At 36.5% G+C, this 26,759-nt stretch overlaps 1 protein-coding gene across 5 annotated transcripts in view; it reads right to left on the reverse strand.

The window, feature by feature from the left end:
* The window catches only part of INPP4B (inositol polyphosphate-4-phosphatase type II B), an 834,063-nt gene that overhangs the window by 176,377 nt on the left and 630,927 nt on the right, over window positions 1-26,759 (reverse strand). For all 5 annotated transcript variants that reach the window (XM_032147659.2, XM_032147632.2, XM_032147654.2 and 2 more), the window contains 2 exons: window positions 5,205-5,335; window positions 4,737-4,841 (listed from right to left, as the gene is read on the reverse strand). In XM_032147659.2, coding sequence (XP_032003550.1) covers window positions 4,737-4,841; window positions 5,205-5,335 — 236 coding nt within the window. The remainder of the gene's footprint in view (window positions 1-4,736; window positions 4,842-5,204; window positions 5,336-26,759) is intronic.

The following is a 26,759-nucleotide window of genomic DNA, read 5'->3' on the forward strand; positions in this document are numbered from 1 at the left end:
AAAGAGCTACATATTAGCCTTGTATTTGGTGACTCTGCCAGCTATTGTTTGCAAAGCTTCCTCTCCAAATATAGCACGCTTATTAATCAAATGTGAATAGACACAACTTACTAAAGGTAAAGATGAAAAAAAAATTAGACCACATCCAAATAACTTGCCAGTAAATTGCCAAGGCTTAGCCCATCTTACTTGCATTATTACCTTGCAATAATAATTCAGCTAAACATTCAAATCAGTAGCCACAAAACTTAAATAAATTTAACTGCAATCCAAAATCTGTTAAATACGTGTTATAAAAGAAAGTAGAAAAAGTTGATTCACTACCACCTATGACAACTTTTAACGTTTTCATTTTGCAAATAATAAAATGACACTCAGAGAGGTCAAATAACGTGTTTAAAGTCAAAGTAGTAAGTGGTAAGCACCCAAAATTTCAATGGAGTTTTCAACCTGTATTATATAACATGTAGTTGGTGACCTAGTCTATATAGCAGCTACTTAATCTGAACTCCAGTTTCAAATAATAACTTTTAATATTACATATTTTTAAAATATAAGCTTGATAATTTAGCATGCTGTTATATATGCAATACAATTCAGTACTTTTCCCATTAATGTGGCTCTTAGGATATCTAGCCTTTTCCCATATTTTCTTCTTAGCTCTTCAAAGACCAGAACCAGTCTTTCTGCTAACTGCTTTGTAAAAAATCTTCTAGTTTCTGGGTTGTACCCTAACCTGTAACTTTAATTTTTTTTTTCTGTATTGCTTGATATTTGTCCTTACAAGTAAGAATTTCCTTTCTAAATCCTGTTGTGGGTTTCCTTGTACCTTGCAAGAAAGATACCTCAGAATGTGACTTTATTTGCAAATAAGGTCTTTACAGATATAATCCAGTTGAAATAAAGCCATTAGGATAGATCCTAATCTTATATAACTGTTGTCCTTAAAGGGGATATTTGGATACAGAAACAGACATACACAGAGGGCAGGAGAACACCATGAGCAAGACAGAGGATAGGTATGTTACATTAGCAGGCCAATGATTGCCAGCAAACCAGCAGATACCAGGAAGGAACGAGGAAGGATTACTCCATAGGTTTAAGGGGAAGCATGGCCCTGATGATATTTTGATTTCAGACTTCCAGCCCCCAGCATTGTGAAAAAAATAAATTTGGCTATTTTAGCAATCCAGTTTGTGGTGCTTTGTGATAGCAGCCCTAGAAAACTAATACATATCCCAAACCAAACAAGTTAGAAAATGCGTGCACGCATAAACACACACAAACACACACACACACACACACACACACCTTTTGTTTGCTTTTCTAAATTTCTTTCTTTTAATTGCCAGATTGTTTCTTTCAAATCAGAAAATCAGAAACTAAACATATTGTCCTCATCTTATTTTACTCTATTTTTCAGATGGTACCTTGAAAAACAGCATAGTACATGGTTCTTTCATTTTCAAGAAAGAAATATGAAGTAAAATGCCACTTTGATCATAGTTTCTCTTTGGTGGAAGTATTTTAAGGTTACTCAACAAACATTTGAATACATAATTAAATATGAATTCATATGTATATTGCCCCAAACAAATCTATCTGGTCTGATGACACTGTCATCTACCCATGGCTGTAAAGCAAATTATCCTTTTCCCTCCTTGCCTTATTCCATCAGTCAGTAAGTATTTGCATGTGATGGTTTCTCCAAAATGCATCTTTAATCTAAACCTGGCTATTTCCTTAGTTCAAGACTTCGTTGATTTTTAATAGGCTCTTACTTGATCAATTTTCTCCAATTTCATCAGCTCTGATAAAACAGATCCATTTTTGTTCCAGTGATGGAAAATGTCACATGTATAATAAAGCCACTATTATTTTATCATTCTATGTGTTTTACATACCCTAACTCAATCAGGAATGAGAATGAAATTGCTTAGAAAGATTAAAGAGCAGACTCAGCTCATGTAAAAAGTGGTAGTGCTACAATTCAAGCCCAGGGCTGTTACACTCTAAAATAATATAAACATTTTACTACATCATAAAAGGCTTTTCATTTTCCCTATTAGAATAACATTATGTTGATTGTCAGATAGTTCTTAAGTATTTTAGCTTCTTTAATACTTGTAACACTTTGTTTTTGGTTACTTTAAAAATCATTACCTACTGTTCTATTCAAGCTATTGACAGACACTCAGTAATCAAAGAAGAACTACTGTCTTACTCCATTTTGTGCTGCTATAACATAATATTATGAATTGAGTAACTTATATAAAAATGTAAATTATTCTGTAACAGTTCTGGAGGCTAGGAAGTCTAAGATTAAGGTGCTGGTATCTGATGAGGGCCTTCTGCTGTGCTTTTACATGGTAGAAGGTGGAAAAGCAAGAGAGAACAAATTTTATGAATTTACAAGGCAAAAGAGCTAAAGAGGGTAAACTTGCTCCTCAAAGCTCTTTTTATCATGGTATTAATTCACTCATAACTGTAGAGTTCTCTTGATCCAAATGCCTCCCCTTAGGTCTCACCTCCCAACATTGTTGCACTGGGGATTAAGTTTCTAACACATGAATTTTGGGGGACACATTCAGGCCACAGCAGTTTCTAAATGCCTTGGGCCCATCCATCTCTCTTTTTTTTTTTTTTTTTTTTTTTTTTTCAGTTCGCTTGACATAATTTGTGGCGAATAAGATCTAAATTAAAATTTTATATGCTTGATCACCAAATATAATAACATAATACAGCAGAATAAGTATAATCACACTTAAACTTGCAAATCAGCTGGTGGTATATATATATATATATATATATATATATATATATATGATTGGTATGCAAACACTAGAAAACAATAAAGTTTAATTTTTCAGATTATAAAATTTCACGCAATTCTAAAGCAGAACTGAGATCTCACTTTCACGTTTTAAAACCACATTATTGAGGTATGATTGACATATAAAAAGCTATATATATGTATACAACTTGATGACTTTGGACATAAATATATACTCTTTAAACCATTAGCACAACTTATGTCATAAGCTTATCCGTTATCTCCAAAAGTTTCCTCTTACTCTCTTTAATATTACTATTATTATTAATATGTATGTATATAAGAACACTTAACAAAAGATCTACCCTCTCAGCAATTTTTTAAGTATACAATATAGTACTGTGAACTATAGTCACTATACTGTACAGTAGCTTTCTAGGACTTATTCATTTTGCATAACTGCGACTGTGTACCTTTGACTAATACCTCCTTTTTTCAACCTCCCAAAGCCCCTGTAAACCACCATTATACCCTCTGCTTCTATGAGTTTGACTATTTTAGATTCCTCATATAAGTAGTACCATGTAGTATTTATCCCTCTGTATCCTGGCTTATTTCACTTAGCATAATATCCTCCAGGTTCATCCATGTTGTCTCAAATGGCAGGATTTTCTTCTTTATAAGGCTGAATAATATTCCAATCTTTGTACATATCACAATTTATCTTTTCACCCATTGATAGACATTTCTCTGTCTTGGCTACTATGAACAATGCTGCAATGAATGTGGAGTGCAAACATCTCTCTGAGATCCTGATTTCAATTATTTTGGATAAACACCCAGATGTGTGAACGTTGGACCCTATGGTAGCTTTATTTTTAGTTTTTTTTAGGAAACTCCATATTTGTTTTTACCATAGTGGCTACACCAGTTTGCATTTTCACTAACGGTGTACAATTGCCCTTGTGTTTGAACCTTTCTAAACCTGTAACTACTATGTTGTGACAAGGGCTACAAAACAGAGTGTCAGAATGAGAATTTAGATGTCCCTGTAAGTATGTTTGTATGCATTTTCATGTACCTACCCGAAAGAATTTGATAACTTCGGGCCCCCTAAAAGATGGGTACTAGTAGGATGACCCCAGCATTAGTCGTTTAAACAGGGAGACTTTTAAGAAGGAAAAGAAGTGAGGGTATCATTAAAGGTGGGCATAGGCATATGCAGGACAGGTATATAATCTAGGACTTTTGCCAGCAAACCAGGGCATATAGTCATCCTAAATTTGCATAATTGCTATAGCAATAAGTTAACGAAAAAGGGAGATGAAAAGACATTGGAAAACACATTTTTGATAAATGGCAAGAGATTATGTAGAATGGTAATAAATATGACACCATATTGGTCATTCTGGACCATTTTCAGGTACCTTCAGAAAAACTTATATATTTCTCTTTGATAAATATTTCTTACAACTGAGTACATTTAAATACTCTACCACCTTCTACCTTACTATACTCACTTTTTCCCGTAGAAAAGGGAGTTTCTATTGATAGTTATCAGTAAGTCAAAAAAACCTGGCATATTAGTCCACTTTGGGGCTTTGGTTTCTCAAGACAGGAAAAATATGAACAAATTTTTTTATTTATTTTTTTCTAATTCAAATGAGCTTAAATGTTAACTATTAGCCACCGTTAATACTACTTAAGGGTGCTATTACTCAGTTTGCACTTTCATCTCTACCTCAATCCAGGTGCCACATTCATAAAGTATTTCTCAAAAATACAGCAACAAAAATATCATAGTCTCTTTAACAGAATTTAGGGTCACTATGAGGTTCAATTGTTTCATTTTCAACTTTATATAATTGCTAAACTTTTGAATTCTGCCAATAGTCAAGCTGTTTAAAGAAGTACACACTGTAACATAATTTGCTATTTTTAAAAGAATAATTTATGATTATACCTTTCAAGTGAGGGCTGTGTACCTGCATTCTTTGCAGATGTAGATTTATTGGAACAAATTCTAATGTTTTCTCTCCTTTGCTGCTGCTTGATTTGAAAGAGGACCCTGATGGAAACCAGAAATTAAACATTATTAGTAAATAATGATAAATTAATATGTGTGTTAAAAGATAAACCTGACAGAAAAATGTTAAAAGAACTTCAGAAAGAAAAGCATGTCCTATATTTATGAGTTGCTTTTCTTTTAGAAATTCAATATTTTAAAAAATTGTCTCAATTATTCATATAATAATTCTGTAAGGTAAAATAGGGTAGTGTTTTCCTTGTTTTAAGATGTTAAAGTTAGAAATAAAAGAGTTTAAAAAAATCTCCAGTTCTCCTATCTACATAAAATCTGTTTATTATTTTTTTTCATTTCACATGCAGGAAATGCAATTCACTTGAGTAAGTAGAGTCATTGCTTCCACACCTGTTTCCTTGCTAAGTTCTGTCAGAATGTCTTGGTACATATTCACCATTTGATCACAGTGAGTAAGGACATTTTTCCGCAGATTGTCCCAATGTGGAGAAAGCTCACCAAGTTCTTTTATCTCCTGGTTTCTGTTAAGAGTGGAAGAGAGGAGAAACTTTATTTTTATCTTAAATCCATAAACACATAACCCTTAGTCAGAGTTGTCAAGATAATAAGAAATTATTTCATCATAATTCCCAGGAAAGTTCTATGAGCTTATTAGCTTAAATATTTTAAAAAAATTATTTTAGCACACAAAAAATATGAATAGCTTAGACCACACAAATAAAAACATTATGTCAAAGGGCATAAAATTAGAAATGTTAAATTCCCTGATAAAATTTTCACAAAGATGGCAGCCTTCCTATTCTTATATACATAGGGAAGACATTTAGTTAAAAAGCAAATCATAAAACCTCTATGTAAAGATGGCTAAATTTTTAAGTTTCAACTGTACAAAATCAAAGATGTGGAAAGGGCTATCTGACCATGTTTGAAGCAAACATGAGATACTTAGGTAATTCAGTTTATATATAATATAGTTACAAATATTTTTTTTAAAAAAACAAAAGCCCATCTGGGCACGGTGGCCCACGCCTGTAATCCCAGCACTTTGGGAAGCCAAGGTGGGCGGATCACCTGAGGTCAGGAGTTCAAGACCAGTCTGCCCAACATGGTGAAACCCTATCTCTACTAAAAATACAAAACTTAGCCAGGTGTGGTAGTGCATGCCTGTAGTCCCAACTACTCAGGAGGCTGAGGCAGGAGAATTGCTTGAACTCAGGAGGCGGAGGTTGCAGTGAGCCGAGATTGTGCCACTGCACTCCAGCCTGGGTGACAGAGCAAGACTTTGTCTCAAAAAAAAAAAAAAAAAAAAAGCCCAGATAATAAATAAATGGTATTGTCAGGTATGGTTTTATTGGCTTCAGTTTCTGCCAAAAGGACAATGTATGAAACTACTGTATGTGTATGTGTTGCTCCCTCATTATCAAAAAGAAGAGCTAACCATGTCATTTAGGCTTCAATTATTAACTTTTATCTAAATCTCTACCCTTTAGCCAAGTTAATTTAAATCATCAGAATGCCTTTTTAAAATTACAGTGATAAATGGTCCAATATGCGGCTTGGTTAGATCTCTTATTCATTTCTGTAACCTTTTACCAACAACATTTTCATGAGGCTAATTTAACCAGTAATAATGAAGCTTCTTTGCTTTTTTGGCCATGAAACATGCTAAATACCAAGCTAATAAATTCACAAGCTGTAGAATCTTTAACATTCTGTTAAATGCAAGAATAATAGATGGTGTGCAAAAATGTGACTTGCTTTCAAATGGTTGTAGCTGTCTTTGTTTTGTTCCAATGGGATTGCAATTTAGAATTGCTGCAATTTTCATCTGAGGTCTTTATAATTTTTGTGAACATTCATCTCACTCTCAACTTTTCTAAAGATTAGTATTCATGATGAAACACTCACGGGAGAAAAAGTAATTAATCAATAGACAATAGAGTAAAAAAAAAAAAATCATGACCAAAGGAGAGACAAAGAGAAGGTTGAAGAATGGGGAGTTGAATTCTCTGTTCGCACTCAAATGGCAGGATGTACAAGTTCAGAAAAAAGCAACAACCACTATAGCAAACAAGTAATTCCAAAAGACTGATATATCCAAGTCTAGAAGAATCTGAGCAATTAGGTTGAATCTGAGATATACAGCAAGTATAATATATCAACTTAATATGTAAAGTTTCAGCTTTGCTTTCAATATACAGTTATAATGAAAATATTAGCTAACAATTTTTATTTAATACTAATAGATGCACCATATGGTTACAATTTGCATATCTCTAAATTATTATCTGAAAGAATAAGTAAAGGGGGGATGACGAGGAAGGTATAAGAATGATAGGGAAGCCCCTGACTACATTCTGGGATACTGGGGGTGGTGTATGTTTCCTTGCCTAAGATAAGTTTGGCAAAATGTAATCAGAAAAGTTTAGTATTCTGTGAGGAGTATCTTGATACAAGCTGTGAGGACTCCATAACTTTTGTTTAAAATTTATTGCACTCTTCCACTATGCCACAATTTATATAGAGAAGTATACTGATGAACCTGTTTGTTCTAAGAGATGACAGTAAAAAAGAAAGGACAAACAACTAGCATACTGTCTCTCTGCACTGAGAAAAGTTCCAATATAGGGGAACTATATGATAAAAGTGTAATAAACCAGAGTAATGAAAACATTGCAAAACAAAATGGGGCAGAGTAAGAGATTCACTGCATTTTTTTAAAAAGGAAATTAATAAGCACATTAATTTCATTAAAGTAAAGAAGAGAAGTACATTCATACCTTAAAATAGATGAAGATACAAGATAACTTGGTTTATGAAAATTGGTAAACTTTCCAATCAGGAAGGCTAGGGCTATTTATTCATAATGAGAGTTTAATTTGTCACTCAATGTTCAAAAAACTTCCTAGATTAAGACATTTGCTTGGCATCTCAATCCAGATTCTCTAGGAGAACAGCCTGAGATCAAGCAATGCTAGGTCAAACACAAGGAAGTAAAAAAAGAAGTGATACAGGGAAGAGAAGGAAGCAGCCGCAAGGTGGTACATGACTGAGCTGGGCAGAACTTCACAAGAAAACGTGGCTGGTTATTTGGTCATGTGAAACAAATCTAAAGAAGTCATTTGGAACCTTTGTACCTTGGAACAGTTAGTCAGAGAGAGGGACATTTATATGTCAGTTGCTTGTCATACTCTACGTTTCATCGATAAAGATTCATCCTACATGTCATTAAGTCCTCTGCCTTTATGATTTTATAATCTGCCCCTTTGTGTAGCCACTGGGGAAACAATACTCTAATGGAGATATAACTTTCCTGGGTGTGTCCCTATATGACAGTTGCCAGAACTACTGTGAATCTTTCCACGGTGGTTGCTACTGCGGACACGCTAACACCTGGTCTTCACCTGGAGAGAGGCTGATATAGTTAATGGTGTCAAGAGATAAGGTGACAGTGGTGGCAATACCTGAGGCTCTCCATTGAGCAAGTGGTCAAAAATGTGAAGACATGTTAGGATTATAAGGATTTAATCCTTAGGATTAGGATTTAGCCAATGTAGAAAAGCACACAAACTGGGCCCAGGACAGACAACTTGCAAGACAGATGTACTTGCACCATCTACTGATAACCCGACAGCATACAAAACAAGATCCCTCACATCTTTCCCAAGAGGAGAGTTTAAGTACAGTCCTTTAGAGTGATGGCAAGCTGCGATTCCCCAGAGACTTAAAAGAGCGGTAATAAATCCAGCCACAATATCCAATCTTCCAACTAGTCCCTAAGGCCTTAATTGATATTCATCACCTATCTCCTTTACCAATAATCCCAGATTTTCCCCCATACTCTACCAGCATTTCAGCTGGTCTGAGTTGCTGCTGGGTGTTGCAGACCTAAATCCTGATGAATTAAGCCCTTAGTTTTCTTTCTCCTATGGAGTCTTGGTTGCTGCAATTTCTCCTTCCCATCAGGGCATGGAGTACTTCTAAGTTGCAGACATATTTTTCCTTGCTCAGATTTTGTGGCAGTAGCCCTGTCTCCTCATGGTGGTGAGTATGGATATCTCACACCATCTTTTTTGGTCTATTGTCATGAGGAACACATAGTAACCAGATCACAGATAGAATCAATCACAGCTTCTACTTAAGTGGGATTCTAATTGTGTCCCCTGACAGAACAGCACTGCTCCCCTGACTCCACCACAAGAACCAGGATTCTAACTGGCAAAGTATAAGGTTGTAGGGAAAGGTAGTACAAATACCACAAGTGGATCACTGCTACTGATTATAGGAAGGGCCTACCCTTAGTCCCAGAACTGTGATTCCTGGGTATGATAAATACAGCATTCTGCATCAGCGACTGGTTTGGCATATTTCCCAATCCTAGAAGGCAGTACCCCAAGTCTAAGGTTTTTCCTCATGCTGGTGTCTTGGCTGAACTTTTCACGGTTAATATTATTCCACGGTACCATCAGGCCTATGGCTGTTGTGTGCTGAAACACATTATGACTATAAGCTCACTGTTGTGCCTTCTTTGATAAAGCAGCAAATGTCCCTTAGTAGAAGCAATATTATATGGGGCACCATATCATTGGATTAGGCATTCTTAGGCTATCAGATGTGGATGCCAGTGGATGCCAGTGAAGGCACTGTGAGAGGAAAGGCAAACACATATCTAGACAATAATTCACCCACTTAGGACAAATTGCTGCCTGCTCCGAAGTGGAGAGGATGCAACTTAATTTGCCTGCTGCCCAACAGGTGTTGGGTTTCTATCGTACCCCAGAGGAATGGCACCAACTCAGTGGCTCATTGTCAATCTGTTTCTGGCATTTAATAGTTAGAAGTGACAATAGCTATATTAGCTTTGGAAAGGGAGGCCATGTCCTGGGTCCATGCATATTCCCTGCCTCTGTCACTAAGATCTAAGTCCAACAACAATAGATCATTCTCTTCATGGGTCTATTGCACAAACCCTGGAGTAACTGAGACAGGAGGCTGGCTAATATCCAGTGGACACGTGACAATGTCCACCTGGTAGTAGAAAGCTTCCTCTGCAATATTTACTGTCTGATAGGCATGATTTTGATTGTGCTCACTCCTACAACCCCATTCACATGTCTCTTGCTCATATTCCTTGTATTTTGTTTTCTAGTCTTATTTCTTTCAGACCCATCAGATTATTAGCTCTGCCAAAGCTCAATATACATCTGCACCTCAGGTTACTTCCTTCTCTACATGAAGGGAATACCAAGTAAACCTTTTGCTGATCTTCCCACTGGGTAAATTTCCTTTATTATTGACCTTGAAGTCCACCCAACATGTCAGGCTGATCCATTCTTATACCATGCAAGTTATTTCCTCCTCCATGAGTGAGTCACAGGGAACTCCCGAGGGTGCGAGTTGAGAAAGAACCATCAGTGCAGTAGGACAGATGATAGGAAACTCTGGGACACCTCTTCATGATATATGATCATACATTGTGGATCTGCTTGAGCCCAAATGTGTGGAGCCAACGGATCCAATGTTCCAAATGTATCACTCCTATGTAACAATACATTATTTCTAGGCCATACAGTGGGATAAATCAATACCAAGTTCACAATGGGCAGCTCTAGTCACAGAGTCCCTTTGTGTCCCATCATCAAGGGTTCAGTCTCTACTAAAGCCCAGTATTACAATGGGAGCTATTTTTCAAATGAGAAGTAGCTACCTGAGGCAGGAAGCACTAGTACATTCCAGAACTCTAAAGGTCCGTACTGACACTTTCCTATTTGCTTTTCCTAAAGATTCCACATAGCAGAGTTGTTTCTCACCCCAGACACTTTCAGCCCCGTTGGCTCTCCTTGGCAACCCCAGGATTTGTAATACAGTCTGGATCTTCTGGGATGTTCTTCTTGAATGGGCCCCACTTGTCACATTCTGCTGTTTAACTCAATGTTTTAACACATATTTATAAAGGGGTTGATTAGCAGCTGGTTAAGCACTAGGCAAAAGGTCTTAATGATAGGTGAATCATAAATATAGTTCAAAGTACATCGATTCTTTTTTCTTTTTTATTTTTTGAGATGGAGTCTCGCTCTGCCACCCAGGCTGAAGTACAGTGGCGCGATCTCAGCTCACGGCAACCTCCGCCTCCCTGGTTCCAGTGATTCTCCTGCCTCAGCCTCCCAAGTAGCTGGGACTACAGGCGCTTGCCAACATGCCTGGCTAATCTTCATATTTTTAGTAGAGATGAGGTTTCACCGTGTTAGTCAGGCTGGTCTCGAACTCCTGACCTCAGGTGATCCACCCGTCTCAGCCTCCCAAAGTGCTGGGATTACAGGCATGAGCCACCGCGCCCAGCCCAGCACATTAATTGTTTATTTGCATAGATGAAAAAAGACCTTTATTGTGTATGTATACATATGTGTTATATTACTTATTTTCCTCATTATTTGTCATCGTACCACAATATGTTAGAGGTGTGGCAACCACATATGCCAGTTTATACCTGTTATTCCACAGTAATTATTAATACCTACTTTTATTTTCAAAATATTTATACTAGATTGTCCAAGTTATAGGATATCAGAGTTCGTATAAGAATCATAAACTCCCAGGGTGCTATGGTTGGAAGGAAGGTCAGAGAATAACCTGAAACCTCTTGTTTCACAGATGGAGAAACTAAAGTAAAAACTGCTTGTTTATCTCAGAGTCACTAGAATACCATAAAGCTTTTAGACTGTAATCCCCAAGCCCACTGTTCCCTTACCTCATATTATTCTCCACTGTACAACAAAGAAACACAAGACAAACAGCAACAAAAATAAAAACAAACAGCAAACAAACAGAGTGTACTTAATGAATGTAGGTTGTGAGTGGGATTTGGAACCTGGGCTGTTGATTTACAGAACTACATTTGTAAACTTTCATGTGCTTTAAAAGCTAAACCTGAACAAAAGATAAATTATTATTTGGGATTTTTAACTCGGATATTTTAGTTTGAATGGCATGCCTACAAGTTACTACACGATAACTGAAATTTTCTAAAACATATTCAAGAGCATAATGGTGTCCAGCATTATAAGACCCAAAGATAACAGCACCCTGTGATCCAATCTCTGCATGTTGCTTCATTGATATAAGAAGCAATCTGAACTTTGGGAGGCCGAGGCGGGCAGATCACGAGGTCAGGAGATCGAGATCATCCTGGCTAACATGGTGAAACCTCATCTCTACTAAAAATACAAAAAATTAGTCAGGCGTGGTGGCGGGCACCTGTAGTCCCAGCTACTTGGGAGGCTGAGGCAGGAGAATGGTGTGAACCCGGGAGGTAGAGCTTGCAATAAGCTGAGATCGCACCACTGCACTCCAGCCTGGGCAACAGAGCGAGACTCCATCTCAAAAAAAAAAAAAAAGAAGAAATCTGACATTAATATTATAATTAAACAGTTGCATACCATTACAAAGCCTTTGGCATGAGTAGCAAATGAGATTAGCTACATAAATGCATTTTTTAATTCATAGAAAAGTTTTAGAATACTCCTATCTGTAAACATTCTCATTTTACTCACAGTCACAACAGTTTCTACTTTCAAAAGTTCTCTCTTTCAATCACTACTTTGCAACAACAACAAAATAATTCTTCCTGGAAAATCCACCCCCTTGTTAACACATACAATCTCATGAATTCATGGCTTTACTCTCACTAGAGTTCTATCTCCAAAACAAATCTTCTAACCTGTCTCTAGCTTCTCCCAGTTCTTCACGAGTCAAACAAGTTGACACAAGATGTTAGGGAGAAAAGACTGAATAATAAAATATTAATAAGCTTAGGCCTCTTACACAAACACTTTTTGGGACTTACTTCCATCTGCTCCATTTCCCTTTGCTGACTAAGAAAACAAAAGGCAAATCACACAAAATAAATCTCCAAAGGAGACATATAATTGCTAAGGCCTATTCAGGAAACATCTAGTGCTCAATAGATCCTGGCATTCCAACAGCAAAGTATGACATTCTTGATACTTGATGAAATATTCATACAGATCTCCGGAAATAACCTTATGAAGTACTTTTTGTCTATATGACTCGTTTTGTCTTACTGTGTTTAAATATTTCAAAAACACATGCTTTTTATTTTCAGTAAAATTGCAAGTTCCTGGAAGTCTTTATATACTCCGAACCTTCCATAATGTAGAACACCCTACTAATTATATGACATGTTTAAAACAGAAGCTATTTAAAAACATGAAGAGAAAATGAGATTAAAAACCAAAACAAAACAACTCTGTGAAGAGTGAAGAGAAATAATTAAGTACAGAGTGAATCATAGAAGAACTGGGAGAAAAGTAACCAAATGTGCTTTAATTTTGTTACATATAATGCATAAAATATTGGCAGGAATATTAAACAGATAAGTGTTTTTTTAAACTTTATTCCTTATACCCCTGGGGCTGTTGTGGGTATAGGGACCCAGAAAGTGTTGGACAAATTAGGGCAAGTAAATGAATAGGCCTCAGGTTCTTTCCTTTACTGTACCTACCCAGTAGCTCCAATTATATCTCTTTAATTTACATTGGAATTCTGTGTACAGTTCTGTTTGGAAAATAAACGTTACTGGGGCAAAAAAAAAAAAAAAAAAAAAGAAAAAAAAAAAAGAAGAACGCTTCAGATCACCAAAATAGAAAAGTGTAGCTCTATTTAAAGCTTCTATTTAAAACATAGCATCAAAGCCCACTGACGATATATTCAAGGAGGGATTTCCAACATGGGGCAAATGTGCTTTGAGCCTGTGTTGGCAGAGACTGGCTTTATTCATCTTTTTGTCCGACCACAGTCTCCTACCCATGGGAAGTATCCGAGATGAGCTTGTTGACTGAATAAATGAAGTTTGCTTGCAGACTGTTGTTCTTACATTTTCCTAAAATTTAGGATAAAGTCAAAATATAGACTAACCCTAAAGTATAGTGCTAAGCTCTGTCAAGTTTCAATGGAGAAACGAGACATTGTTCAGTCTTCTAACCTTGCATGACGTAGGTCTATAATCCTAGATTAAGCAAGTCTTCCTTAGGGATAAAGATTTGAAAAATTTGTCTTCATATGGCATTTCCTACTGTGATGGTTAATTGTACATTTCAACTTAGTTGGGCCACAGGGTGCCCAGATATTTGGTCAACAGTATTCTGAGTGTTTCCATGAGGGGATTTTTGAGGGAGATTAACATTTGAATCGGTAGCCTCAATAAGGCCCACTGCCCTCTCTAATTTGGGTGGGCCTAATTCAATCAAGTGGAGGCCTGAACAGAATAAGAGACTGACACTTCCCCCAAGTAAGAGAGGATTCTCCTGCCTGACTGCCTTCAAACTGAGACTTTGCTTTTTTCCTGCCTTTGGACTCAGACTGACACATTGGACTGGAACTACACCATTGGCTCTATTGGGTCTCCAGCTAGCCTACTCACCTTGCAAATCTTGGGACTTGTCAGCTTGCATAATGATGTAAGCCATTTCTTTCTAATAAATTGTGTGTGTGTGTGTGTGTGTGTGTGTGTTCTATTCTGTTTCTCTGTGGAACCCTGACCCATACTCTAACTATGCTGGGATTCCACCACACTGATTTCTCTCTGCTTAGTGCATAAGCAGCTGAGAGGCAGGCCAGTTGGTGGTGGTGGGAGGGAGATGGAAGGAAATCATCTAGAATATAGTTTAGGCTCTTCCATGGGCTTTTATCTCTCCTACCACATTTTACAAGTACTCTCCTGACTTGTTCAAAAGAAAAACAACTATAGCGATGTTCGACTTGTCTAAGGGATATGCACAAGAAATCTCTGTAGTTCTGAGGCCAACATTCTATGTGCAAGCACCTATGATATTGGAAGTGAGAACCAGAATTGGTAAACTTTAAAAATCTGGGTATATAAATTCAAAAATGTCAGAATTGTGGAAGGTAATTATTGTAATAATGAGTATCTGAAAATAATAATTCATTTACAGAAAAGTTGTAAGACAAAATAGCTTGATAAAAACGTATACTCCAAAGGATATAGCCCAGTATGAGAGATATAAAAGTGTTATTTGAGACTGTTATAATTTAAGTAAATAGAAATATTTTTCCACAATGAGCTCTATAATACCATTTTTAAAAATAAAAATAGCTGTAGACTTAAATAAAGCCTTTTGGTAGTTATTACACAGTAAAACTACACATGGTATGCATGGGTAGAAAGTTTAACAGCCAAGATGCTTTCATTCATTAAACAAAATTAGACCTTAAATCAAACTTAAAAGAAGTCATTAAAAAATTATTCACTAGGAAAAAAATTAAATACTAAATAGTCAGTGAAGAATAGATTACATAAATGACTGGTAGGTGGCTTCAATTTCATAAAGTGGTTGGGTGACACCATAAAACTGAGCAAAGTTCAACTGGATGTCAGGTTTCACAGTATATTCAGCCTACAATTCAAAATGTCTGTGCTTTAACCCACACATGGATAAAAATTGCATCCATAAATCACGGGTCTATTTTTTAAAATACATTCTTATAAATGACAATGTGGTTAATGTTGCAAGCCATGAGCCACTATTTCAGGGAAAAACAACTGAATATTGCAAGTGGTCATTCACTCCAATTTTCACTTGAAGTTAAAATAACTGCTTATTGTACTATATACACAATAAAGCCTCAACTTATATACAAAGACTGACAGTTGGAACACAGTTATTATAGGATTTAGTTGCAATCACAAAATCTGTTTGTATCTGATAAACAGCCAGATTCTATAATTTTAGGTAACTGCATTAGAAAAAAATGAAGAACAATAAGTATGTCTTTTTCCAGACTAAGAATCTATTTGCTCTTGTTGATAAAGTTAAATTGGTATTTATTTACTTCTAAATAACATCTAGTTTACCCTTCATAGTTTGCTTTAAAGTTATGAAACATGGCCAGCATTTATTTTTTAGTATTTTAAAGTTTATTGCTCCACTTATTGTCTAAAGCAGTGGTGGTTGCATTGTGTGAAGGTTTCTCACAAATCCACATATGTTCATTACATGACTTCATTCTAAGTAGCCATGGAAATTATGAAACGTACTTAAAAGCTGTTAAAACAAGAAAGAGTGCCAGCATTCTCTTCACATTTTAATAATCTGTGCCCATAATTTCAGAAGTAGAGAACATTTCTGGATACCACACCTTTAAATTCCTCTAACCCTGGACTTGGACAGAGGATGTCGTCCAGTTTCATAGGTAGAAGGAATTCAGCAGGCTCTATTGTATATTCTATGTCAAATTTGTTTGGTTAGTGGACACCATAAAATTTTGCAGGTGTTATCCCTTTTGATAATCAAGGTTACTTTTGCATAGAAAAGATCCCTTCCTTTGATTTCATAACAATCCTCTGAGATCATTGCCCCACAGCTGCACCAAACAAAATGAAAAATTCAGTCATACTAGGTATATTTCAAATGTTCAGTAGCCACATGACTATCCTATAGGACGGTACAGTACAGAGCATTTCTATCATCACAGAATGTTCTTTTGGACAATACCACTCTAGACAAATGACTGAGAAGTAAAGTGCCTTAGTTCATGCCACATTGCCAGTAAATGGTAGATTCAGGACATGTACTCAGGTCCTAGGAATTCAAATCCTGTTATCTTTTTTATTTAAATTCTTGGGGGAGTACAGTTTCTCCTACGAAAGTGTCTCTGAATAGAAGGACAAGATTAGAGGCTCCCACCTGAGGGACTCATCTGAATGTAACTTTCATATAGCTCAACTGAGCCGGTTCAAATATTTTCTTTGAATGTGCATTGGACAGACAGTCTTGGCTATAGTGACTGCTGGAAAGCCAACCAACATAACAAAATTTTTATTCTACTTTCTAGTTATTTAACAATTACTTATATAGTGCTTATTCTATGTCTGCTACTATTCTGAACACTTCACAAATATTCACTCATTTGCCATTCATAACAATTCACTGAAATAGGCACAATTATTATCATTCTCATTTTAGAAATGAGAAGTCAACCAGAGAAGTTAAGCGATTCACTCCTAGTCACCTACCTAGTGAGTGGCAGAGATGACATTAAGTCCAAGCAGTTTAGCTTTGGAGCCTGTTTTAGTTTGCTAAGACTTCCATAAGAAAATATCATGGACTTGGCGGCTTAAACAACTGAAATTTATTTTCATGGAGTTCTAGGGGCTACAAGTCCAAGGTCAAGGTGTTAGCAGGTTTGGTTTCTTCTGCAACCCCTCTCGTTGGCTTGCCCATGACAACCTCTTCACTATATTCACACTATGTCTTTCCTCTGAGTACAAATACTCCCTGGTGTTTCCCTGTGTACCCTCATTTCCTCCTATATCAGATTGGATTAGGGCCCACCCTAATGGCCCCTCTTTAAACTAATCACCTCTTTAAAGACCCTGACTCTAATATAGTCACATTCTGTAGTACTGGGGCTAGGGCTTCAACGTGTGAATTTGGCAGGTGCAAGGCACAATTCAGCCCAAAACATAGCTCATGCTTTAAACTGCTATGCTGTGTGGACTCTCTATCAGAAATATAACACAATCCGGCCGGGCGTGGTGGTTAACGCCGGTAATCCCAGCGCTTTGGGAGGCCGAGGCGAGGGGATCACGAGATCAGGAGATGGACACCATCCTGGCTAACATGGTGAAACCATGTCTCTACTAAAAAATACAAAAAATTAGCCAGGCGTGGTGGCAGGTGCCTGTAGTCCCAGCTATTCGGGAAGCTGAGGCAGGAGAATGGCGCGAACCCAGGAGTAGTGAGCCAAGATTGCGCCACTGCACTCCAGCCTGGGTGACAGACCAAGACTCCTTCTCAAAAAAAAAAAAAAAAAAAAGAAATATAACACAATCCCTCTCCCACTAGAAACCTTAGCAGAGAACATCTATCTTGACATTACCAATCTGAGGAAAACACAAAACAAAACAAACATCAAATTTCTATCTTGCCCACAAGGATTGAGTAGATAGTGTGATGCCAGCCTTTTCGTTTTTCACATTAAATTCCAATGGGCCATAAGAAAGGAGTTTTTTTTGATGTTACTATAGCTCTTTTTAAATAAATTACAGATGCTGCAGCTATTTACCCTAGATCAGTCTTGACCAGTAGAACTCTTCATGATGTTGGAAATGTTCTATATCTGTGCTACCTAGTATGATAGGTACTAGCCACATGTAGCTGTTTGGTACTTGAAATGTAAGCAGGTGACTGAGAAACTAAATGTTTAATTTTATTTAATTTTTAAAAATTTAAATTAAGTTTAAATAGTCACATGTGGCAAGTGACTATGGTATGGGATAGTTCAGTTCTAGATGATTCAACTAAGAGTCAATGAGGTCCTTTCCTTCTTAACCTAGTTCTTATCCACTATTTCTGTTCTTGTTTTTATTTTTGTTTTTTTGAGATGGAGCCTCACTCTGTCACCCAGGCTGGAATGCAATGGCACGATCTTGCCTCACTGCAACCTCTGCCTCCTGGGCTCAAGCCATTCTCCTGGCTCAGCCTCCCAAGGAGCTGGGATTACAGGTGGGTGCCACCACACCCAGCTAATTTTTGTAGCTTTAGTAGAGACAGGGTTTCACCCTGTTGGCCAAGCTGGTCTTGAACTCCTGGCCTCAGGTGATTCACCTGCCTAGGCCTCCCAAAGTGCTGGGATTATAGGCATGAGCCACTGCACCCAGCCCTTACCCACTATTTCTTACACCAATGAATTATACTTATCTATTCAGTTATGCAGGCCAGCATGCTTGAGTCATCCTTGACATTTACCTTCTAAATGTAATCCATCACCAAGTTCTGTTGATTTAGTTCCTTACAAAAGCTGAAATTTATGTACATGACTACCCTGGTCTAAGCCACCATCATCAAAAGCCTAGGCACCCATAGTATCTCCTAACTTGTTTTTCCCTCCACACTTTTCTCCCATTTTCTAAATGTAATCATGTTGCCCTGTGCTAACAATTTCAATTGTTCTTAGGGAAAATATATTATTGAGTGCTTATTATATGTTAGGTATTGTGCTAAATTCCAAGAATAATACAAATAACAAAATTGAGGAATTATTTTTATGTTGCTCAGCAGCTCCTAACTAATCTGAAGACTGAGTATTACTCCGAAATCAGTGTCTCAGCTCCAAACACACCAGCTTTCTGGACAGACAACGTGCCCTGTCTGCTCTTCTGTCCACTGGGAATTCGTGGCATAGTATAGTCAGCATATCTATGAAGGGTGCTAGGTTTGTACTCCAGAGGAGACTAAAATAAATCACAGACTCAGATTTGTATCTGAGACAGAACCAACTTTTAGCTGAAATGCAAAAGAACTATCATAGTAGCTCTGATACATTGTTTTACCATGTATATGGTTCTTTACACAAGTGTTAAGCATGGTTTCCACATTTTAAAGGCATATGAATCTGTGAACCACATTTTTTTTTATCAATAGTTTATTTTAAACCTCGCAATAACCATGTACATATAGTAGTTAATCTCTTTTCTACAGCTGAGGAAATTGAAAATTAGAGCAGCTAGGTAAATTGGACCATGTCATATAGTTATTAAGTGGCTTTGGGGCAGCCAGGTTTCAAACCCAGGTCTGTTCCACACATATGTGCATGCGAACACACACACACACACACACACACACACACACACACACACTATAGTCTTAAGTGCTAGACACTCTTGATCACTCAATTACTATAGTAGCTCTGCCAGACAAATGATAGTGGTATAACCAAAAAATAAAATAAAAATCAGGAAATTGAGAAATTAAGTAGTGTTCTATAAATTTTAACTATGTGCCAAGTAGTAGATACATATTTTGAGTGAGGTTTATATTTATTCTCATTCTGTACTTTTGTCATTTCCATACACTTTTCCCTCCTCCATTCACTTGAAATACAAAAATCTTGGCACAATTGAAAAAAATGTGCTTCTAAATGAGTTTTGCCTTATTCTTTCCTGTGGGGATATTTTAATATCCAAATAGAAGAATAAAACACATATTTCTATCACCAGCTTGGTGACACTAAGTGCTCTACAGGACCTCTCATTAAGTGATGCCAAGAATCCATAACAATGAATTTAATGACACACAGCATCTGCCCTCAATACTAGGAGTTGGTAGGGCAAACATACTTTACATGATTAATATCATACCACATGGTATTCTAATTGTGCATCAACATTGCATAAAGAAGAATGAACGGAAGAAATAATATTAATCAGGTGTGAGTCAATGGTAGAGACCTGATGTGATATTTTTAATGCATTCTTTTGGATCCTTAGTTCTTTGTTCCTAGAGAGAGCAAGCAAGAAAGAGAAACAGAGAAGGAGGCAGAAAACTACAAAAACATCTATGAAGTTTATTTAATATATATGAGATTAAACAGAGTAGCTGCTCTCTATTGCTTTTCCCACTAATCAATGTTTCTTTAAAGTCAGTAAAGATTTTCACTGTGCATTTGTTTTACCTAAGTATTCAAATGTCAACAGACATCCCAAAATGCATGTGCTTAAGCCATGCCAAAAAAAAAATCAAGACACAAGGTGAGGCTGGAGAAATAGCTAGATATAAAATCATGCCTACCTTGTAGGCCAAGTGAAGGGGAACCCTTGTCTGATGATAAATATATTCTTACAAAATACATAAATTAAATCTTAGAATGTCAAATCATGATAAATGGAGAGTCTGGGTCACTAGGTAATATAATCCTACTATGCTTTGCATAATGAAGATGATTTTGATATAGAATTCACCTAAATAAATCTGAATTTAATTTGGAGTTTTTAATATATATTTTTAATATTTTTAAAAGGTATTCTTGAAGTGCTATCATTTTGAAATAAAATGAACCATCATTTAAATTATAGTCACAAAATGTTTTAAGATATAGAATCAGAAAATAAAATATCTTCTGTCTCTCAGAATAGCTTTACTGCTTAGAAAACCAATTCTACATTATATGAAAACATTTAAGTAAACACAGAGAATGTGTCTCTTTAACATATTTCCTTGTGCAGCAACTAGGATTTCAAAGCTGGGATTTTAAAGACTCTTATAGGCCATCTTCTTCATATATAATAATATGAAATGATCAAAATACAGATTTAGGATATAGATACATACATAGATATATTTATCACTGTTCTAAAATATAGCTCTAAAATATAGAATACAGAATATCTGAAGTATTTAGTGCTAAACAAAATGTATATGTTTATCGCTGAAAAAATATTTTATCACTATGAATCTAGTATACGTACAACATTTGCAAACTGTGATATCCAAGATAAGGCGTGTGTATTCTCTCAAAGAACTGGCCCATAAAATGTTATATTTAAAGTTTGTATGTCCCAAACTCGACTGTGTTTTTTATACTAAAGTGACAGTTAACATTAAGTGTCAACTTGATTGGACTGAAGGATGCAAAGTATTGTTTCTGGGTGTATCTGGGTGTTTCTGGCTGTTACCAGAAGAGATAACATTTGAGTCACTGGGCTGAGAGAGGAAGACCCAACCATAATGTGGGTGGGCACCATCCAATTGGCTGCCAAAGTGGCTAGAAAAAGCAGGCAGAAGAAGGTGGAAGAAGCTGCTGAGTTTCTGAGTCTTCCAGCCTTCATCTTTCTCCCGTGCTGGATGTTTGCTGCTCTCAAACATCAGACTTCAAGTTATTTGGCTTTTGACTCTTGGATTTACACCAATGGTTTGCCAGGGGCTCTCTGGCCTTTGGCCACAGGCTGAAGGTGGCACTATAATCTCCCCTACTTTTGAGATTTTGGGGCTGGGACTGAGCCACTAAAGGCTTCCTTGCTCCTCAACTTGCAGACAGCCTATTGTGGGACTTCACTTGTGATCATGTGAGTCAATTCTCCTTAATAAACTCCCTTTCATATATACATATATCCTTTTAGTTCTGTCCCTCTAGAGAACCCTAATATACACACAAATATATATATGTAAAAATATATATAAAAATATATATATGTATAAGTATATATAAATATATATATATATAATGCAATTTAAGAAAGGCTTTAAGTTCATTGTTTGGAATATTCGTATCCTTTCCTCTAAAGTCCTTGTATTATATGCTAGAAAGATCCTCCGACCTCACTTCCCATTTACTGAATTAATGATGAAAACTGTATATAGGAATGAAAGGGGACAGGAGAAAAAGAGAAAAAAAATGACACAGATCAAATTAATTTTCTCCTGGGAACTTTTACTGGTTATGAGGTTCATTTCTACTGAAATATTTCTAGGTGTTACTTTAAAACATTTTGTGCTCATGATAGGTTTTCTAACACTATTTTAGGCCTAGGAATTTATACTTTTTTGATAAAGCCAATATTTTGTGGCTACCACAGTCTCTCATCTGAACATATAAAAGTGCACATGATATAACAAAACATTTGTAGTTGTCATGGAGCTTAAGTTATACATGTCCCATCATTTTATCTAGTAACTAACATATTTCAATGTAGGCTGAGCACAGCAAACCTTTGAAATAGTACAAAATTTGAAGAAAATACTCAACATAAACAAAATATATGGCAACATTAAAACATACTGTAAAAGTTTTACTGGTGGTAGTTTGGCAAGACCTACATAACTTGTCTGCACTCAACCCAAGCTTGAAGGACTATAAAGTTTGAAGCACTATGAATACAAACAAACACACTCACATATAAGTACACACACACACACACACACACACACACACAGACCTTAAATACACATAGGACCTCTACACTGTTTTCAACATGTTGCTCTCTTCCTTTTACCATAATTACTCCACAATAAACCAGCTGCCATTTCTCCCATCTCTCAATTATGCTAGATCAAAGAGGTTGTTTTTTGATAGTGTCCCTTACATATCATGATTATGGAATAATTTATTAAACTTCTCAAAAAGATGTTATATTCAGTGCTTTAGAGCTAATATTATTTGCCCACTCTTCCCTTCCTAAAAGATAATTCCAATATAATTCTTAAGAGGTTAAATATCAAAGCTGTCTCCAGAAAACTCCTACGGTAAATCTGCATTTTATAAAATTTTCAATCAGATTTTGTGCGCCTGCAACACGAGTCATGAATTCTAACGAAAAGAGTAAAGTTGTAGACAGAAAAACCGTAAGTAGATGGTTGCATTATTATAGGAAAGAAACAATGTAGTGTAATAAGAGTATGGGGAACAGCAGATATAAAAATTAAATGGGCTTGGGATAAATTGTGGAATTAGAATAAGAAATTGATCAAGTAGAATGTGGTTAAAGGTAGTTAAATAAAAACAAAAGGACATATTCTACACTCCTACACTGAACTGTTGGGTAGGCAGAGGCAGTATTATGAACTGAGATAGGAACTAATTGAGGAAGAATGAATTTGAAAGGAAAGAGGTAAGTTAAGCTTTAGACACGCTGAGTTGGAGCTAACTGCAAGACAAACAAACAGAAACATTTGGCAGGTGGTTGTGTGGTGGTAGCTAGAGCTCAGAATACAAGTGAGAGTTGGAGGATTTAGAAAACAATAGCATGTAGGTAATGATGAACTCCATGGCAGTGGATGCAACTGATTACAAAGGGCAAATGGAGTGGGAGAGCTGGGATACTTAGAACGAAGCATGAAGAAACACCAGTCTGTAAGGGATGGATAGAAAAAGAAGTCTACTCTGGAGACACAGAAGGCATAGCAAGGGAGGTCATCTCACTACCAGGAGAATGTGCAGCCACAGCATCTGATGGAAGATTGTTTCCAAGAAGCAGTTGAATGCTGCTGGGATGCCAAAAATATGAGGGGTAAGGAGTGCACACTGCATTTAATGATAAAGCTGTCATTGTGCGATTTTTATCATATAGCCCTTTTAACTTCTGACAGTATAAGTAACAAAAAAGGAGATGAAGAAAGAACATTAAAAATATAATCAATAATTTTAAGTTAATGAAAGTTATTACAGCTTTTTACATCTCAGATATAGAATGCAATATATTTTCATGTATTCACGAAAAATTTGAAAAAATTAGGCCAGGCATGGTAACTCACACCTGTAATCCCAGCACTTTGGGAGGTCAAGGCAGGTGGATCACTTGAGGTCAGGAGTTCGAGACCAGCCTGGCCAACATGATGAAACCTTGTCTCTACTAAAACAAAAATTAGCTGGGTGTGGTGGTGAGCACCTGTAATCCCAACTACCTGGGAGGCTGAGGCAGGAGAATTGCTTGAACCCAGGAGGCAGAGGTTGCAGTGAGCCAAGATCACACCACTACACTCCAGCCTGGGCAACAGAGGAAGACTCTATCTCAAAAAAACAAAAAAACAAAAAAAAAAAAGAAAAAAAAAGAAAAAAAAAAACAGTATGTTTCAAGAAAAACTAAATAGAAAAACAGAATATACTTAAAAATTTTAAACCAAGGGTAAAAACAAAATTTCTAACATCTTCAAAAAGAAAATTTTCTGAATAACATTTGGTCAAGGATGGAATAAAACTAAAACTAAAGACTTTCAAAAATACTAAAAATGGAAACGTGCACGTCAAGGTTTGTGTATGTGATCTAAGGTCTGCTCATCACAACTTTTTTTTTATCACATAGTTTTTAAATAGTTTCTTCATTTAAACAGACGGAATAGAAATAAAAGCAGCATGCAGTCCATGCAGGAAATCTGTATTTTAAAAAAGAATAAAGATAATAAAGATAAAAAGAAATAATTAATAGCAAATGTGGAACTGATAAATCCATAATAATTTTTTAAAGATCAATACAAATCAAATATATTACTTTTTGAAAAATATATGCAAAATCTTATAAACAGAACCAAAGACAAAAACCACATGATTATCTCAATAGATGCAGAAAAGGCCTTTGACAAAATTCAACAACCCTTCATGCTAAAAACTCTCAATAAATTAGGTATTGATGGAACGTATCTCAAAATAATAAGAGCTATCTATGAAAAACCCACAGCCAATATCATACTGAATGGGCAAAAACTGGAAGCATTCCCTCTGAAAACTGGCACAAGACAGGGATGCCCTCTCTCACCGCTCCTATTCAACATAGTCCTGGAAGTTCTGGCCAGAGCAATCAGGCAGGAGAAGGAAATAAAGGGTATTCAATTAGGAAAAGAGGAAGTCAAATTGTCCCTGTTTGCAGATGACATGATTGTATATCTAGAAAACCCCATTGTCTCAGCCCAAAATCTCCTTAAGCTGATTAGCAACTTCAGCAAAGTCTCAGGATACAAAATTAATGTACAAAAATCACAAGCATTCTTGTACACCAATAACAAACAGAGAGCCAAATCATGAGTGAACTCCCATTCACAATTGCTTCAAAGAGAATAAAATACCTAGGAATCCAACTTACAAGGGATGTGAAGGACCTCTTCAAGGAGAACTACAAACCACTGCTCAATGAAATAAAAGAGGATACAAACAAATAGAAGAACATTCCATGCTCATGGGTTGGAAGAATCAATATCGTGAAAATGGCCATACTGCCCAAGGTAATTTATAGATTCAATGGCATCCCCATCAAGCTACCAATGACTTTCTTCACAGAATTGGAAAAAACTACTTTAAAGTTCATATGGAACCAAAAAAAGAGCCCGCATTGCCAAGTCAATCCTAAGCCAAAAGAACAAAGCTGGAGGCATCACACTACCTGACTTCAAACTATACTACAAGGCTACAGTAACCAAAACAGCATGGTACTGGTACCACAACAGAGACATAGATCAATGGAACAGAACAGAGCCCTCAGAAATGATGCCGCATATCTACAACTATTTGATCTTTGACAAACCTGACAAAAACAAGAAATGGGGAAAGGATTCCCTATTTAATAAATGGTGCTGGGAAAACTGGCTAGCCATATGTAGAAAGCTGAAACTGGATCCCTTCCTTACACCTTATACAAAAATTAATTCAAGATGGATTAAAGACTTACATGTTAGACCTAAAACCATTAAAATCCTAGAAGAAAACCTAGGCAATACCATTCAGGACATAGGCGTGGGCAAGGACTTCACGTCTAAAACACCAAAAGCAATGGCAACAAAAGCCAAAATCGACAAATGGGATCTCATTAAACTAAAGAGCTTCTGCACAGCAAAAGAAACTATCATCAGAGTGAACAGGCAACCTACAGAATGGGAGAAAATTTTTGCAACCTACTCATCTGACAAAGGGCTAATATCCAGAATCTAAAATGAACTCAAACAAATTTAGAAGAAAAAAACAAACAACCCCATCAAAAAGTGGGCAGAGGACATGAACAGACACTTCTCAAAAGAAGACATTTCTGCAGCCAAAAAACACATGAAGAAATGCTCATCATCACTGGCCATCACAGAAATGCAAATCAAAACCACAGTGAGATACCATCTCACACCAGTCAGAATGGCCATCATTAAAAAATCAGGAAACAACAGGTGCTGGAGAGGATGTGGAGAAATAGGAACACTTTTACACTGTTGGTGGGACTGTAAACTAGTTCAACCATTGTGGAAGTCAGTGTGGCGATTCCTCAGGGATCTCGAACTAGAAATACCATTTGACCCAGCCATCCCATTACTGGGTATATACCCAAAGGACTATAAATCATGCTGCTATAAAGACACATGCACACGTATGTTTATTGCGGCACTATTCACAATAGCAAAGAGTTGGAACCAACCCAAATGTCCAACAACGATAGACTGGATTAAGAAAATGTGGCACATATACACCATGGAATACTATGCAGCCATAAAAAATGATGAGTTCATGTCCTTTGCAGGGACATGGATGAAACTGGAAAACATCATTCTCAGTAAACTATCGCAAGGACAAAAAACCAAACACCGCATGTTCTCACTCATAGGTGGGAATTGAACAATGAGAACTCATGGACACAGGAAGGGGAACATCACACTCCGGGGA

This window comes from Hylobates moloch, unplaced genomic scaffold, assembly GCF_009828535.3.
Source record: "Hylobates moloch isolate HMO894 unplaced genomic scaffold, HMol_V3 SCAFFOLD_3, whole genome shotgun sequence".
In the NCBI taxonomy this organism is placed as follows: Eukaryota; Metazoa; Chordata; class Mammalia; order Primates; family Hylobatidae; genus Hylobates; species Hylobates moloch.